This window comes from Ursus arctos, unplaced genomic scaffold (genome assembly GCF_023065955.2).
Source record: "Ursus arctos isolate Adak ecotype North America unplaced genomic scaffold, UrsArc2.0 scaffold_3, whole genome shotgun sequence".
Classification (NCBI taxonomy): Eukaryota; Metazoa; Chordata; class Mammalia; order Carnivora; family Ursidae; genus Ursus; species Ursus arctos.
The window spans coordinates 45,831,656-45,850,514 of record NW_026622985.1 but is presented as its reverse complement, the minus strand read 5'-3'; the positions used below and the strand labels follow the sequence as shown (position 1 = coordinate 45,850,514).

The window sequence follows — 18,859 nt, the reverse complement described above, 5'->3', positions numbered from 1 at the left end:
GATGAGCAAAATTGTTTATGAATTTATTTGCTGGTGCTTTCCATCTAAATCAGTTCATAAAATTTAACATGAAATGTGCAGGAGGCAAATAATGAAGCTAGCCTTCTTTGTTAGGCAGCTTACATTAATTTTAGGCCTAGAAAAGGAGTTGAACAATTGGTTTGATCACTCACTTTTTCAAAAAATATGCCTGGGGATTTCTCCTACTAGTTTTTTTTTTTTTTTTGTATACTGGATTCTATTTTAAATATGGACCTTTAGCTCAATTGTGTTATGCTACTTCTTTACAAAGATGGAACCAAATATCTTTTCACTATAATTTATTTTACAATTACATGTCATACTTCATATGTATTATGTTGACTTCTTATTATATAGATTCAGTCAGGCTTGGTATATGTTTATATATATTTTAAGATTTACATATATACGTGTTAAGATTTTATTTATTTGAGATAGAGAGCATGAGTAGAGGGGAGGGACAGAGGGAGAGGGTGAAACCAACTCCCCACTGAGCAGGGACCTAGACAGGAGGCTGGATCGCAGGACCCCCGAGATCATGACCTGAGCTGAAGGCATATGCCTTCACTGAGCCACTCAGGTGCCCCTGGGCTTGATATATTTTTATTATACTATTTTAAAAGATTGTATTTGTTGGAGAAAATAAGTTACATTGTTATAAAGGTGGTGTTAAATACAAAGAATTGACTGTTACTTTAAGTTTTAGGAGATCTTTGGCATGGTAAGGATGATATGCCTGGAGTGGGGTTCAAGGTACAAGGAGTAGGTCTGCAAATAAGTGTCTATTAACCTTCATGTCTGTGAGTTTTAATTGAGATTCTTTATCTGACAACAGAGTGGGATGCCCTTGAAGCCATTTAAGTGACTTCTCTTCCTAAAAATATTTTCCATATTAGAACGTGTCGTTAAGGCCTTTTGCCTTTGTATAACCCAATATGCATGTGCTTTATTTATGTACAAGTATAGGAGAGCAATTCCGATTATAGCAGTCATGTTATATTATGAGTCAGGTGGTATAGTATTCCTATCTTGAGCATTTTTGAGAATTTTTTATACTTTAATCCTTATTTCAGGACTTCTGGCTTACTGATTGATTGCTTAATTCTTCTTGCATCTGTCCCTTTCTTATTTATCTTCCTCTTTTTGTAGTCCACTTTTTATTAGGTTAAGTCTAAATCTTTTCACATTCATTCTTTTTTTCCTTTGGTCTCTTTAAAAAACAGTTGCAAAATGCAAGATTAGTCTTCTCTTCACTCCAAAGAACCTATCCATTCATGTCTATCCCAGGCCCTACCTTCTAAGAATGATTCCTTAATCATTAAAGTACTAGTGCATCTTCTTATCTATTCATTTTATTTTATTATTATTTTATTTATTTTTTTAAAGATTTTTATTTTATTTATTCGACAGAGATAGAGACAGCCAGCGAGAGAGGGAACACAAGCAGGGGGAGTGGGAGAGGAAGAAGCAGGCTCATAGCAGAGGAGCCTGATGTGGGGCTCAGTCCCATAACACCAGGATCACGCCCTGAGCCAAAGGCAGACGCCTAACCGCTGTGCCACCCAGGCGCCCCTTATCTATTCATTTTAAACTTATTTTAAGTGTAACGTACTTAGTGCTCTACAGTGAACTATCCTATTCTCTTGATTACCTAACTGATGACTTAATATAGATAAATTTAACATTTGTTGAACATCTGTGTGACAGGCATTTCGATGTACACGTATGCTTTTTAGTAATCTAATTTTTTAAAACTGCATCTTTAGAAAAATGTTTCAGATTATTTTATCTTACTCTGTTAAGTAAGGAAATAATTTTATTTTCTTTCAAAGATGAAGGATTTTCAATAACATAAATTTAATCCAATGTCCAGAGTTAGCTTAGGAAGTGATCTGGTGGCTGGGAGTTCACAGCATATATTGGTCACTGTTCTTTCTATTCACCACCCCATCGTTAAGAGGTTTTAACTAGATCTCTTTGAAAAAAAGGGCAGAAATTGTGCACCTAGGTGGCTCCATCCGTTAAGCATCTGATTCTTGATTTTATCTCAAGTCATGATCCCAGGGTTGTGAGATGGAGCCCCCCATCAGTTCTTATGGTTCTCTCCCTCCCTCCCATCCTCTCTCCCTGTGCGCTACCCACCTACCCCTCTCTCTCTTGAAAAGAAAAATGGGCAGGAAAGCCTAGAATAGGTGATCAGAAGAGATCTGAAGGCTATGAGAGGAATCTGAAATTGGGAAGACTGAGCAGGGCCACGTCTTTTAGGAGTAGGGGGAATATCATTTCTCTATGGCCAAAGCAGTGCGCGGAATAGTCGGCATTAGAAAGAGCTGGATTTGAAACAGACTGGACCGCATACTGGGGAGGTTTGGGGACTAGGCAGGAAAAGGTCAAAGTGGGCCTTCTAAGTTTGAATTCTGTGAAGCATCCCTGCTCAGTAGAAACTGATGTGATCAGATTTCTATGTACATTCTGGATACAGCACAGAGAACAGATGAGTGACCAGAGAGTTTCCTTGATGCATTTGGTTGAGTTAGGAGGCTATGACAGTAGTCTGAGAAATAATGGTGGTGGCTGGGACTAGGGTCGTTTTAGAGTGAATGGGCAGAAATTGCTGGAATCAAGATATATTTAAGAAATAGAAACACAAAGAATTTGTGCTTGATTTAATGAGAGAGAGGAGGTATAATCTCAAATTTTATGTCTTGTGAAACTGAGTGAATAAGATAGGGGACATTAGAGAAGAATCTTTCTGGTTTATTGCTGAAGGTTGAGTTAGGCAGACGATTACCACACATTTGTTCACCGAGATAATTAAAAAGATTCCACTCATATTCAAAAGCTTTCTGTTCATCTGTGTGTGTGTGTGTGTGTGTGTGTGTGCGTGTGTGTGTGTGTGTTTGTATGTACAGAATCTCTTACCCTAAAACCAACTTGGAAAGACAAGTTACATTCCTCCAACGCCTCCTTAATACTCGAGTTTTAATAGAATTCCAGATAAAGGTATAATTTTTTAAAAATCTTCATATTACAATGCTTTTGCCAAGTCTTACATAGTATTTGTATGATGGATCATGTTGTTTTATGAAATCTTTCCTGTACCACCATTTGATATTATGCAAAGAAAAACACAATTGAAAACAAAAACAAAAATCAAAACCTTGTTCATGGATTGAATCATTAGTAGGCAGAAAGATGGTAAGAATATTATCAGTCCTAAGCGCTATTCCTTTAGGATAAAAATTTATAGCCACCTAAAAACAGATTACTTCTGCAGTTTCCTGGAAAGCCTGAACTGTTCTTTTATTCAAAGTGTAGAAAGGTGCTGGAATCAGTGCAGAAAACTTCTTCATCCCAACATGCTTTGGCTTGAACCCTGTTTGCAATAAGTTTGTATGTGATACTTTTGAAAAAGTACAGTGGTTAAATTTTCAGGCAGCAAAGGTTTTATTTTATGGGATTTTGAAGCTTATACTTTACTTAAATGCTGGGATACTTGATTCACTAGTGCCTGCTAAGGTGGAATGTAGCTAGTATTGCCAAGATAATCCTAGTGTTGGCATTGGAAAATTCTTATTTGGAAATGACTGGACTGGTTAAAGCCACCTGCATGTTTCTTTTAAGTACTCTGAGATTGTACCCATTCCTAGATTTTTTGAGAGAGAAGTATGGATTTCAATTTTTTAATGTAATGTGTTTATGGTAATGACTGAGTTCTGGTTTTTTGCCCAACCAGTGAGAACTAACTGTGATCCTGTGTGTTTTGCTCTTCCCATTTCTAAGAAATGGAACTCCCACTACATTTATAATCCTCAGACCCTCTGTTCCCCCTGCAAATGTGACCTGCTAATGATTATTAGTATAATTATGTTAATGTTGGTAATAACAGACACTTAACTGAGTGCTTGAAATAATCACTATTCTTTCCTTTTAATATAAATGATCCCATTTAATCCTTAGAGCAGTCCTGAGAATTGAATATCATAGATGCCATTATCCTTGTGCTCATTTTACTTTACCAAATGGTGTTTTGTTTTTAGGGATGTCAATACTTGCCCCCCTTGAGTAATAGAAACCTGGATTGTTGAAGAATTAAAGGATCTGAAAAACCACTCAGTAGGATGCTCTTATTTTATAAGAAATAATTCAGGTCATTTTCTCTGCCTGGATTGAGATAATTTTTTTTTTTTTTATATTAGGGGTTGGCAAATTTTTCTTATACAGAGCTAGGTAGTAAGAGTTTTAAGCTTTTTGGGCCAATACGGTCTTTGTTACAACTACTGGACTCTGCCATTCTAGTGCAAAAGTAGCCACGGACAAGATGTAAAGGAAAGGGTGTGGCTGTGTTCCAGTAAACCTTCATTTACCAGAAAAAGGCAGGAGGCTGGATTGGACACGTGGGCTGTAGTTTCCTAGACTTTGGTTTAGATTTTCAATCCTCAGTGACCAATTTGCCACTGTTACTTGGTACCTTTGCCTAAAATACCTGTTAGGTGTTTCTCGAGTAGGCATATACTCTCGGGGTCATCAAGTCTCCTGATTTAAAGTATCACTCATGTGCCAATTCATACTTTCTGTCTCCAATCTTCATCATTCTTCTCAGTTTTGAGAAGAATGTTCAAGTCCATAATGTTAAAAAAAAAAAAATTGGTATGTGTCGTCCCCTCTCCAAGAGCTGTGTCTTTCCCAGCAGTCTCTTCTGTTTCAGTCTGACCTCATCATTGCTACTATGACAGAGTTTGCTAATCGCTAATGGGGAGGTACTGTATTTATTAAAACCTTCTAGAGGCTCCTCATCCCCTGCTGGACAAAGCTCAGTCAGATCATAAAGCCGTGGCCTGGCCTGGTTCTTGCTTACTTTTATCACCCTACTTCTCATTGCCTCGCAGTGCTGTTGGCCCTCTGCTAACGAACTCCTGTAGCATGCGTATTGAGTTTGGTGAGTTTTTTGACCTGAGACACCATTTTTTCTAGTGTTTCTCTTGCCTGACTCTTACGATCCTTAGAATTTGAATGATCATATTTCTTTTTGGAATCCTTCCTTAATACCCTGTGCTCAGGGTCTTTTCCCGTTTCCCAATGAGCATGTGTAGGCATTCAGAAATGTTTATTGACTTGAACTTGCCTTGGCATTTCTAGTCATGATGTCTCCTGTTCCATCCGGTTGCAGTGTTGCCTACCACAGGTAGATGCTCTGTGGTGACTTGTAGAAATGAGGGTGGCTAGGTATGCATATCAAGGAATAGCTGTGTTCTCTTAAGGAGCATAATACTACATCTATCTGAGTTTTAAGGATATTATTTACTATGTATAAATTTAAACTATCAATTTTACTATCTTGGTTTATGTTATCCTTCTCTTTAGTATAGTTCAGTTTTTTTTCCATGTTGCCTTTTTTGAAAAAGAAATTTTATTTCCATTCAGCAATTCTAATTGTTTAATTTACATATACATGTTTTTAGATTTTGTGATTCCTATCTTTATGCTTCATGTTAGGAAGCACATCTCATTGTGTTTATAAAAGGCTGATTATATCTCAAGTTATTTTCTATATTTACCCTAAAAAGTAGCCTTAAACTTTGAAGTGTTTCTCATTCCTAAGAAGAAATCTATTTTTCTCTTAAAAATTGAACTTGGGGGTAATTTTCCAACATTTTGGGCGGAGGCTTACCTTTTATATTTATTTCAAAATAACTTCTAAGTGGCTTACTACTATATTAAGCAAATTGTAAAATATGTATTTATGAGCATTAATTTGATCTTTTAGTTCACGTTAACAGCATTTACTTGTAAATTTAATAAGAAATATTAGGTTATTTGAAGACAAAAGTTTGAAAGCAAGGGTTATGGATTATAGTTGGCGATTTCTTTTCTTAGTCTGTTCCTGCCTTTTATTTGGATTGTGCAATACACTGATTGACCTGCTAGATAATTATAATATTAACAGATGAAGAAGGTTTTTTCTTAGAATCTATCTTCTTCAGTTAATCCAGAAGCCTGAAAGTTAGAAGGTTGTGCACTTGTCATAAATATAAAATTGAAGAAAAAGTTACCTTCAAACCTATAATAAATGTTAAGATTGCAGTATATCAATAGAATGTGATATTTCTTTCATTCATCTGTGTTTCTCAGTTTATTCTTATTCTGCGATGAAAGCATGTGCCAAGCAGATGTTTCTTAGCTCTGGCTGGCCATTCAGTTGAGCTCAGCACACATATGCTGTGAGGGTGTACTTCCTTGTACCATTCTATGTATGCAGACTTGCACAGGCCTGGATTTTAAAAAATATACAGTATGTCTTTCATTTTAGGCATTGTAGTTTTTATTTCTAGAAGTTTGGTTTTTTTTCCTTTTCGTATCTTCTATTTCCCTAGTTAACTTTGGAATAAATGATAAACAGTTATGGTACCCGTTTTAATATCCTTGTCTGCTAATTGCCACATTGAGTTCTGAGTTAATTTCAAGTGATATATCCATCTCCTTTTTATGGGTATGTTCCTGGTGCTTTATAAGCCTGAAAGTGTGTGTGTGTGTGTGTGTGTGTGTGTGTTTAAAGTGTGCTATGCAGGTTTTTAATTTTCATCTAACTTGGAAAATTTTCCAGCTATATTGTTTTTTGTGCTTTACACTTAACTGGATACTTCAATTATCTGTATGTTAGATTGTTTGAAGTTGATCCATATCTCACTAATTATCTGTTTATTTTTCCCTTTTTTTCCTTTGAGTCTTTTTTTCTCTTTCACTTTAGTTGCTATTGCTACATTTTTAAATTCACTAATTTTCTGCAATGTCTTATCTGTTAATCCCCTCCAGTGTATTTTTTTTTTTAAATATCAGATGATGATAGTTTCATCTTTATAAGTTAGTGTAGGATTCTTTTACATCTTCTTTTTTTCTACTGAACACATTCATTCTTTCCTAGAGCTTTGTGAACACGTGGAACACAGCTGTCAAATTGTTTTAATGTCCTTTTTCGTTCTAACAAATGTGTCACTGCTGAGTTGGTTTCGATTGATTTTTCTCCTTAGGGGTCATATTTTTCTGCTTTTTTGGACATTTGATATATTTTGATTAGCTGTTAGACTTTGTGAGTTTAACCTTATTGGGTGCTGGATATTTTTTTTTTTTATTACTATGAGTATTTTTGAGCTTTATTCCTGGGACATAGTTAATTGAAAATAGTTTGATCCTTTTAGGTGTTGTTTCTAGGATTTTTAGGTCAAACTAATTAGTATGTTTAATGTAGGTCTAATCATTCTTCACAACTGAGGCAAGAACCTTTTTAATATTTTACCTGATGCCCTGTAAACTATGAAGGCTGATGACTTCCACCATTATTCCTGACCTTGGGTGTGCGTCAGGCACAGTTCTATCTAATCCCTCCAGTGAATTTTTCCCCGCCTCAGCTTGTTTGTATTCTCAAATGCATGTACTGATCAGTACTCTGCTGAATATGGGAGAGAGTTAGTCTGATAATCATCAGCCTTCTCATTCCTTGCACCTCTCTCTTCTCTGGAACTTTGCCTTGTGAGCTCTACCCACCTTTGTCTCCCTAGGCTCTGAAACCCACATAGCCACCTCTCCCTTCAGTGTGCCATAGGCTGGAAACTGTTTTAAGAAAGTAAGTTGGGGGGGCGCCTGGGTAGCGCAGTCGTTAAAGCGTCTGCCTTCGGCTCAGGGCGTGATCCTGGCGATCTGGGATCGAGTCCCACATCAGGCTCTTCCGCTATGAGCCTGCTTCTTCCTCTCCCACTCCTCCTGCTGTGTTCCCTCTCTCGCTGGCTGTCTCTCTGTCACATAAATAAATAAAATCTTAAAAAAAAAAAAAAAAAAAAAAGAAAGTAAGTTGGTGCAGACATAGGGTTTGTCTCATTTGTTCTCCTCTCAGAACTGTCCCTTGTTGCCAGGTGTGTCATATCTTAAAAATCTTTGTTTTGTTTAGTTTGTGTACTTAGCTTATTTGTTTGAAGTGGAAAGATAAGTTTGGTCCCTATTACTCCTACTTAGGCAGAAATAGAAGCTGGACCCATCTCAGTTTCAGTTTTATTTTTTTACGTTCATATTGATCCATATCTTCAGAAATATATGTAAATAAGAGAAGGCTCACTTTTAGGTCAGACTCTGTAATAATTTTTTATATTCCAGATAGAATTTTTCCAGTACTTTTACAAGCAGGATTTTAACGAGTAACTTAACATGTAGTCAGGAAAGAAAATCCTTTTTATAACACAGGCATATAAGTTAATGACCAAAAAAAATAATGTGATATGTGATGAGCATGAGATTATACAAGCTTCATTTGTTCTAGACAAGTACAGCCCATTAGCACTTTCTGCAATGATGAAACGTTTGATTGCTATACTCAAGTCTACGGTAGCCACTAGCTACCTGTTGCTAGGAGCACTTGAAGTATACCTACTGCATTTTCAGTTTTATTTAAATTTAATAATTCTGAATTTCAGTGTAAATAGTCACATACGGCTAGTGGCTACTTTAGTAGACCAGCCTTTATATTGGATCAGTTCTATTTTTTTTTTAAGATTTATTTATTTGTTTTTGGAAGAGGGTAGGGTGCAGAGGGAGAGGGAGAAAGAGTCTTAAGTAGACCCCCCCACACACACACATACTGAGTCCAGAGCCCGATTTGGGATTTGATCCTATGACTCTAAGATCATGACCTGAGCTGAAACCATGAGTCCGATGCTTAACCAGCTGAGCCATCCAGGTGCCCCAGGTCAGTTCTCTTACATGATGTAACTTCATGAAAAAAAAAAATGTTCTCAGAAATAAAAAGTTTAGTTAGCACTTTATTTTAATCAAAAATAGTCCAAAGCAAAGCACCATTGATCTTCTAATTTGTTATTGGAAGCACTGTAATTAGAATTTCTGGGAATTATATTTTCCTCTGAGGCTAATGTTTTTAAATTTCCTTAAATTAGCACAGTTTTTCTGTATCTTTTATATAATTATGTAAGTTTAACATTATCAAATCATTCAAAAGCAATATTGATAAGATCTTAATTTGCTGTGTTTCTGTTGCTTTTGGTTATTACAGTATGAATTTCCTGGAATCAAAGAGAGCTGAGGTTATTGAATGCTCCCAAATGACCATTCCTGAAATTGTTAAAAAAATGTTAATTACTGAGATTGTTAAAATATTTTCGCCATACTTAAAAAAAGGCATAGGATAAATCTGTGGAGGCTATGCTAATATGGTTTACGTACATCATATACCTGAGTTTTGATCTCCTTGATCATGTTTTTGAATACTTTTTGTTTTTGCTATATAGTATTCAAAACATTTCCTCTTCTGAAAAGGTTTTTTATTGTTCTGCCTTTTGAAACATATTAAAAATGTCAAGAATCACTTTAAAAAGTAGGTATATAAAAGTAGAATAAATTGTTATAGTTTAAATGGACTTCGTAGCACTTAGGATGAGGTACCTTTATTCGTGAACTCCAAAAATACTCATTATTTATTTTTTAAACATATCATGTAATGCTTATCTAGATCATCTGCAGACAACCTTGACAATAATTGCAGATTGTTGGTTAATGTGTAATAGACTTATGTAAATAAAATTTTGACAAGTCATTAAAATATATAAAGAGGATTATACTAAACTTAAGAACTACATAATACTAGTCCAGCAAGTCAGTGCTTCATATTAATCATTGGGCTTGCTGTTACCTTTTGATTCTAAAATTTGTTATAGATGGTACAGATGTTAACTGTAGAGGTGTATAATGCTTCAGGTAATTGTCCCATAATACAACAGGGGCAGATTTCTGTTCTTATAGGAGAAATATCTTGTGAAATCTGAAAAAAAAATCATTTTTAAACATGTTTGCAAGCTAGTTAGGTTTTCCTACTACCTGTTTAAAAATGTGAAGTTCTGGTTTCATTATTTCTTTGATCTTTTACATAAGGATCTGAAACAAAATGGGTGTACAAGTATAACATTTGTGTTGATACTATAAAACTTAATTACTTTTTAATTCTTTGTATCAATAAAAAAGTTTGAATCTTTTGTATGGCTAATATTTTAATGCGAAATACTATTTATTTGCTACTTTGGTTAAACACCCTCATTTCTCAACCTGATAGTTTTGCTGGTATTTTAAGATTTATAGATGAGTTGTTAAACATTTGCTCTGAATTTTTATGATAGCTTACAACTTTTATTTAGCTTCTAGTTATCAGAATTATGCATTGAAATGCTTGATGGTATTGATTTAAACTTGTTCCAAAATAGGGCTCCTGGGTGGCTCAGTTGGTTAAGCATCTGCCCTTTTGGCTCAGGTCATGATCTCAGGGTCCTGGGATTGAGTCCTAAGTCCCCTGTTCAGTCAGGCTCCCTGCTCAGCAGGGGGTCTGCTTCTCCTTCTGCCCCTCCCCCCCAACTCATGTTCACTCACTCTCTTTCTCTCAAATAAATAAATCTTAAAAAAATAAACTTGTTCCAAAATGAAATGATTCAACATTAAAAGTTTGTTCCTTTTTCTTTTTAAAAGAACAATTAAAAAATGAAAGTACAGTTCATTCATTTTCTTTAATAGAATCCACGTAATTCATGAATATTTGAGGTGAGGTGACAGTTTCTCTGAAGTTATTTTTTAGTCCCTAAAATAAACTCTTAGTTTGATCTGCTTAATATTGATCAGTTTCATCTTTTGTTAGATCTCCCTGTATTTCTTTTGAAAAATGGTGCTGTGAGATGCTGGGCTTGATTGACACAATTTACTTTTCTGTACAGATACAGATAATTTTGCAGTATCTGTTGTGTAGATTCAGAGAGTCTCTGGTCTATCTACCAATTCTTTCTGACTTATTTGATAATTAGCATAACTTTGATTTTGACCATCCTTCCTTCCACTTTGGTGGGCATTAAGCAGTACATATTTGGATATATACTGAAGCTTCAAAAATTGACTTCTTATTCAATTAACAAAGACTCTGTTTCCTCTCCTACCACAATTCCTGACTCCCTTCTCAGGCCTGTTAACTTGGGTTCTGGAATGAGGCTGAAGTGTTAAATGTGGGGATATGGAACATTCCTGAGGTTTTAAAGAATATTGTACTTGATATTAATTGTTGTCCTTTAGTTAATGTACCTGTCCTCAGAGACAAATGAAAAATTACAAATTAAAGTATAAAAAATTAATTGCAATTCATCTGGGGCCAGGGATATATTAAATGGTTACTAGACAAATATAAAGCATGTGTAGAACTGAATGTAGAAGACATGAGGCACAGAGGAGCATTTTCCAGACTCTGAGTGCCAGAAACCTTGCCCACCCACAAAGCCATGAAACTACCCATATGTTAAATGTTTAAGCAGTTTACTAGTTTATAGGAGTCAATTTGCTATGTTAAAAAAAAAAAAAAAGAAAGAAATGAGAACTCCTTTTTTGGGGGGGAAGGGTAGGAAGATATTTTTACCTTTCTTATGTATGCATGAAAAAAAAAACTGAGAAATGGCATCCTAAGGGAGAAATACTATAACTGTACTTTATAAGCAATAAATGAGTGAACAGTTCAAAAAGAGATCAAAGAATATCTACTTGATGTGGCTATAAGCAAATCTGCAGAACTCAGATGAAATGTTTTGCTACATTTTTTTGGATGCAAGACTATCCATCCTGTAAGTTTGTTTTATTAAGACAAAAACATTTACATTTCTCTTGAGCTATCATCATTTTGTAACCCTCTCCTGTAGTTGTATAAACCTGCCCTGTCTTTAAAATTAAAATTGATTGCTTTATTGTACCACTGGAATTTTTCCTGGAACTCATAAGTAACTGGCGTATTTTAGAAGTTCAAAATTAGTAGCACAATGTGAAGTACATGCTTAAGTTCCATGGTATTGGTATTAGTAAATACATCTTCTGGAGATTTTCTTCTGTTAATCATGTCATCAGACCCATCTGGTGAAAGAATTTTGAGATGCATCTGACTTCTTCATGATTGAATTTTGTTAACCTGCTAATACATTTCCTAAGGTCAATATCTGTTTCTTTAAAAGTTGATTATGTCAACTAGTACAATGTTGACCACGTTCTTATGTTTTAGTACATTTCTTAAAGTTTCCTTATAATTTAAGTACTGGTTACTTAATGGGTAACATAGGTTGATGGTTTGATGGGATAACATGGGCAATTTGTAGATGTGTAAATACCTTGCCTAGAATTCACTTTTATGCACGGTTTCCTTAATTCATGGAATGTGTGGTGAATAGCATTGGCCTACTGATTTCTTTACATGCCATTATCTTTTATCTTTCCAAAGAAATAGGGTGTGTTGTGTCTAATAGATCTTCACCTGGAGTGAAAGTCTTCTAGTCCTTGTTTGACATTTCATGACTTGGTGAGAACCAAGTCATGTGTGCTTTGTTTTTCAAGTCACTGTTTTTGCTACAATACTTGTTTCTGAAAAAAAAAAAATTAGCTTCTACATGATCGGTAAATAAGGGAGTTAGGTCTGTGTATTTTGAAAGTGGCATCAGTTCATATGCAACTTTTCCTAGATAAGAACAGTCAGAAATACAGGAAGAAAAATTATAACCTTGGAAGGAGAGGAAAAACCCCTCATTTTAGCTGCTGCACTGGAAGCAGAATCTGTTCCAACTCTGTTTTTATATGTTTGATACATTAGTTTTTAAGACAAATGCAGTAACATCTATCTTCATTGATTTGGAAAGTGTGTCTCATAATTCAGTCGAGTATTTTGTCTTATGTATTCAAATCTATGTTCTTAATAAGGTTATTTTATAATTTGTTTTTATTATCCACTATTCGTCTTTATGTGAATTAATAGTTTTTGCTTAAACTAAAATGAACCATATTGCTACAACCTTCATTTTTGGTAGCGTTTGGAAGATACGTCTTGTTCATCCTTTTATTTTGTGCTTTTTGGGAGAGTTTGCTTTATACATTTTAACTAGCATATTGTTAGATTTTTCTTAAAAATCTAATCTGATAAATCTCTTACTTAGGAAACAGTTAAATGTGTTCAATTTATTTGTATTTTATATTTGAGATTCTTTTTACAAGCTTATTGTTACTGCTGTTGTCCAGTTATGTTCTCTACTTTAATTTCTGCCCATAATTTGCTGCATTGATACAAATAATCCTTTCCTCCCTCTGCAAGTTGAAAAACTATACAGTAGAGTTGTATATAGCTTTAATTAAATACCATTATTTTTAAATATACATAATTCACTAAGTTAACTCAGTGTAAGATCATTAATTTCTGTCCTTTTTTTTTTTTTTTTAAACAAAACTGTTTCAGCACACTTTTTCTCTTGAGCCGTCTCATTCCAATATAATTTATTCTTGTGGAGAGTTTTAGTTTTACCACTTTTAAACTCCCAAAGTTATTAACTTTAGGCTCTCTTTTAGGATGATTTTTTAGGAAAATAGAAAAATGAGCACCGGCTCCCAGCTCTGACTTCTAAGAGAGGTTCCCTTGGCAGGTGCACTTCCTCCTGAGCCAAGTTCAATGGCAGCTTTGCAGTGCAGAGCTTCAGTCCCCGATTGTATCCATCATTCCTTCGCCAATTAATACATTACCAGCATTTCCATTCTTTAATTTCTGTGCGTTTTAAATCTGCAAGGAGGCTGTAATTACAAAGTAGAGTGGTTTTATCTTTTCTGCTGCTTGTGCTTTTTTTCCCCCACAAACCCTTTCTGCACCCCCCTTTATTTTACTCTGAGATTTTTCAGAGCTGAAAATTTGTTAGGAAGACTTGTATTGAACAAAAAATGTCTGTTTGCCTAAGTTTCTAGGCTAGCAGTAAGGTTGCCCAGACTGTGCATTGCAAAACTCTAGAACATTCCATTCACATAAAGTATGTTGGACATGGTGGCTCCTGGCATTTCATGGCATCTAAATATTACAGATAATTACACAGGTAAAAGAGTTAAATAGTACTATGAGGCTTGTAACAGCAAACAGCAGTGTTGTTCCTTAGTCCAGATGGTATGGGGCTATATGTAACGACCTGGCCGTATGGGCCCAGGAGAGAGTCTTAGTCTCAGCCAGTTCATTAATTTTAGATTCATAACATGACTGCAATTTCATAAATTGCCTGGAGTTTGGAGAATTAACCTGTTTTTTGTTTTTTTTTTTCTTTTGTTGTTGTTGTTTTTTTTTTTTTTAGCAAGCCCACAGCCAGCAATTTTGGCTTCAGAAAGATATTTTAAACTCACAAGACTAGAAGAAGCCTGTGGCAGTAGTTTGTGCAATGTCATAAAAGACTACAGGACAGGAGAAAAGGCAGAAATGGACATATCTCTTCAGCTTTTGCCCTTGAGCTTATAATTTCACATCAGTATAGGGCCTGCCTCTTTTCCCCTCCACTTTTCCTCCACCCTCTCAAAGGGGAGGAAAGGCGATCCCAGAAGGTGGTGTGTAAGCCGTCCTTCTAGAAGGCTCAGGCTACAAATAGGAACTAGTATCTTTTTAACAGCTGATAGGTGTTAGCTTCCAGGTTTCAGCTAGGAGAACACCTGGTTACAAGTTAAATTACCCTGAAGGAAAGTCTAATATTTATAGTTCATTCACAATTATTCCAGCCTGGCTGTGGTTCACCAGTCTCAAATTATATTTACTGTAAGCATTGTTGCCTGGTGAAAAATCTGAAATTTCATTTTTATAAGTTTTCAGGGAATCACTGCTAGGGGAGGGTGAGCTCAAGGTCACAGGAGTCACATTGTCTTTTCAGTAGATAATAAAGCCTGAGACCCCTTTCTTTGTGCTTTTTATCTTCCAATATTTCTTTCTTTTTTTTTTTTTTTTTTTGCTTTTTTGTCTGTTCCTTTGGTTTCTTAATGGATAGAGCATTTTTAAGGAAAAAAAGTCTTCATTGTCACTTTAGATTTTAAGAGGGGTATTTTATTTATTTTTTATTTATTTATTTTAAAGATTTTATTTATTTATTTGACAGAGAGACAGCCAGCCAGCGAGAGAGGGAACACAAGCAGGGGGAGTGGGAGAGGAAGAAGCAGGCTCATAGCAGAGGAGCCTGATGTGGGGCTCGATCCCATAATGCTGGGATCACGCCCTGAGCCAAAGGCAGACGCTTAACCGCTGTGCCACCCAGGCGCCCCAAGAGGGGTATTTTAGGAGGTAACTATAATGAAAAGGTCCAAGAAATAGTAACTGAATATCTATTGAATTAATATACATACATGTCCTCACATGCTTTTCTTTTAAAATGGATTTTAAGTGCTTTTTCCTGGAAAAGCAAAATGCAATGTGGTAGGTGAAAACTCATTCCCGTTTGTTACAGAAAGAGCATAGATTTTGTTTTGTACTTTCTATAGAGCATATTTTTATATGAATGAACAGAGGAGGGGAAGGGATTAGTATACGAGTTTCAGAGTGGAGTAGGTTTTAAAATGCTTCTAGATAGTAAATACATGTAATTGAACAAATTATAATTCTTGAGAGTTTCTTAAATTTGGTATTGTGAAAGAATACAAAAGTTTGAGTGTTTATTCTGTATGTGCATTTGCATCTTATTTGATACTATTGTGATTTAGACATTTTATGTCCCACAAAAATGAACAATACTATACAACTTCAGTAATTTGAAGGAGCAAGCTCACCCTGAGCTCCTTAAAATTTAAATGAAAAATAATGTTTAAAAAATAGTCATTGGAATAATTTCAAGAATAATACTGTTTAACACTGCTAAAAATTATATATAAAATTCTGGATTTAGTCTAAGAAATAGATGATTTATTAAGATTTCAGTTATTTGAAAGGGGTTCTTCTAAAAATATTTATGAATGTAATAGATAAGCACTCCCTTGAATTTTATTGATATTGGTAATTCATATGTAATAGTTCTATGTAGCCTAGTTTCAAATTATAAATTAAATTGAACAAATGGTTGAAATCCTATATTCTTTATACATTTGACTCTGACAGAAGTAGAAGTAGAATATTAGCATTTTATATTTTTCATCATTGTGTTCTCAATGACTGTTCACTGCCTTTGTATTTGTAAAGGAAGATTCATCAACTTTAATGAGGATTTATGGTTGAAATGCTTATCTAGAAATTAACACAAACTGATAAAAATTACAATAATGTAATTGTGTTTTGAGCTTCTTTAATGTTACATTTTTCAAAGGAAAATGAAAGGAATGGTTATTCTAATGTTACCTACTGTATTATTTTGCAGGTATATTTTCTTGATTACAAATCAGTACCTTTTGATCAGAAAATGGAAAACCTAATGCAGATTAGAGAATATGCAAAGGAAGTGGAAAAAAGAAATATTTTATTATGCGGTCTTCTTATATATTACCCACAGGTAAGTAATATTTTGTCTTTTGTAGACTACAGTTTTAATGGAGGGAACCTGATTTGTTAAAAGGAAAGATACATTAATGATAAGAAAAATTTTGGCTGGAAAATTGTCCATGTTCTTTCATAGGTAGAACCTCTCTTGAGGTGAAAATTAAAATGAAAACAAGTGTTCTGATGAAGGAAAAACAATAAAAGATGAAATTGGTGAATATCTTATACTAAGATATTCCCACATGGGATTGCCAGATTTATCAAATAAAAAAAATACAGAATGCCTGGCTAAATTTGAATTTCAGATAAAGAAATTATTTTAATTATGTCCTAAATTTGGATTTGAAATTAGAAATGCAAATTGAACCAGACTTTTGTATTTAACTGAGTTCAGAACTCAGCCATTTGTATAATTTGAAATGGCTTGTTTCTTTTATGTTGTGCTAAAGATGTTGGTGATCAGGTTTTTAATTACTTGAAAGCAACGCTTGACATTCATATAATAAGAGGGCATGCTATTTAACTAGAGAAAAATTCTTATTGTCACTCTATTAATAGCAGAAAGTTAAACTGAAGGCAAAATGAATTAGCATTATAGATTCTCAGTGCAAAGAAATGCTATTTAAATCAAACTCTTTGGAGACTCTGTTAGGGAAGATGGATTTGCCCTTTGTGCATAGATACCTTTTGTTGAAATTGCAGAATGCTTTGTAGTATCTTAGAGGTACGCCACAAGAGTCAAGAAAGTGAAATAGCCTAGGGGGTTTTTATTGGTCTGTAATAAAAGTGATTTGGTATTGACCAAGGAATGACAGGCATTTAAAGTTGTATTGTTGATGAATAACAGTTTTTATTTGTGAAATATTTAAGGTACCCTTTTAGCCTGAAGGCAACAACATTTCTTTTGAAACAAATGGATTTTAATTAAATATAGGGACCATCTTTTAGCCAGTTCCTTGGTTTTCTTTGAGGTGGTTTTCTCTGCTTCCATAATATGTAAGTATGATCTCCGGTTAGTCATCAAGAATAAGGCAACGCTGAATTTACTTAGGATCATGGAAGTATAATATATTAGTGTTGTAGGGGCTATTGAAGTCAGGGCAGCCAAGGCCTGAAGAGATAGATGTATTTGCCCAAGAACAATGAATAACTGGAAGAGTAAGAATAAGAACTCGGTTCTGTATCTTTGTTCAGGAATATTCCGTCTTCAGCAGATTGTCTTTGGTTGTATTCCAGATTATTGTGGCTGGAAAAATCAGTTCTTTCTCTTGTGCCATGCAAAGGAGTCATGGATGCACACTATGCAGATATAAAAATAGGTCATTGAGAAAAATCCCCAAAGCTAAGGGACTTTCTTTTTCCTGTGATTTAGGCTAAACACAAAGGGTCTGTCTGCACTGCAGTTGATATTCCAGTGGGAGAGTATGGTCCAAATGAAATACAGCATGCCTAGTGAGATTTGAATTTCAGATAAACAATAATTTTTAGTACAAGTGTGTCTGAAATATTGTAGGAAACATACTTGCACTGAAACTCTTTGTTATCCTGCCTGAAATTCAATATAACTGGGCATCTTGTGCTTTTATTTCCTAAACCTGATAACCGCTGTGGAGTTCATATTCACAACAAAATTGTTCATTCTCTACACATGAATGACATGGAGTTGCGTATCTTTGGGACTCAGCACCTGTGAAGGCTCCCTGATTGGAAAAGTGGCCTTGTTGAAAAAGAGGAGACTTTGTAGCCTACTACTTTGCAGCTACCCATTACTGTTTTGAGCAAATTTGGACCCATTAAGCAAGCTGCCTACTTAGCTGTCAAAAGAGTGTGAAGAAGATGACCCTGCAAAAAGCCTACAAAATATGTCTCTCATCATTTTAAGAAACAAAGATAGCTTACTTGGGTGTTGTTTTCTTTTCTTAAAAATAGTGAAGATATCTGAAATATGTAAGAATGTTTAAAATACAGGGTTTACTTTTGTTCTTAAAGACACAGGTGCCAGTTGACTCTTACTAGGCTAATATGTCCAGTGCATAATTCCACCTTAAAGAGCATTTACCAAAGGATTCTGTGATGTTCATTAGGCCATTAAAAAGAAGCTATGGTTAAAAAATTGGGGAGGCATCAGTGAACAGAGTTAAGCAGATGTCTTCCAGGAAGGGCTTCTTGCAAATTCTTAATATGCTGATGAACATTTCATATTTCCAAATTTGGGGACAAGGGGGGCTATCATTTTCCATTTTGTACTGTAACCCTTTAAACATAGACAACTCTGAGGCTAATACTCTATAAATGAAACTTCAGGATACAGTCCTCATAAATAGGCCCTACATAAAGAAACCACTACCTCTTGACAGTCTTTTACTTTTTTTTTTTTTTTAACTTCAGTACTAGTTTTTCCACTTAGCTAAATCAGTCTCTTTAATTTTGCGTGCCTACTTGACGAACATTCTATCAACACTAAGGATATGAAGATTCATAAAGTAGAGCTTCTGTCACTGTTAAGTGAGAAGAACTTCGGTTTGT

General features: G+C 34.9%; 1 protein-coding gene across 5 annotated transcripts in view; it reads left to right on the top strand.

The window, feature by feature from the left end:
* The window catches only part of CRPPA (CDP-L-ribitol pyrophosphorylase A), a 305,622-nt gene that overhangs the window by 165,128 nt on the left and 121,635 nt on the right, over positions 1-18,859 (top strand). For all 5 annotated transcript variants that reach the window (XM_057304543.1, XM_057304542.1, XM_057304541.1 and 2 more), the window contains one exon: positions 16,215-16,346. In XM_057304543.1, coding sequence (XP_057160526.1) covers positions 16,215-16,346 — 132 coding nt within the window. The remainder of the gene's footprint in view (positions 1-16,214; positions 16,347-18,859) is intronic.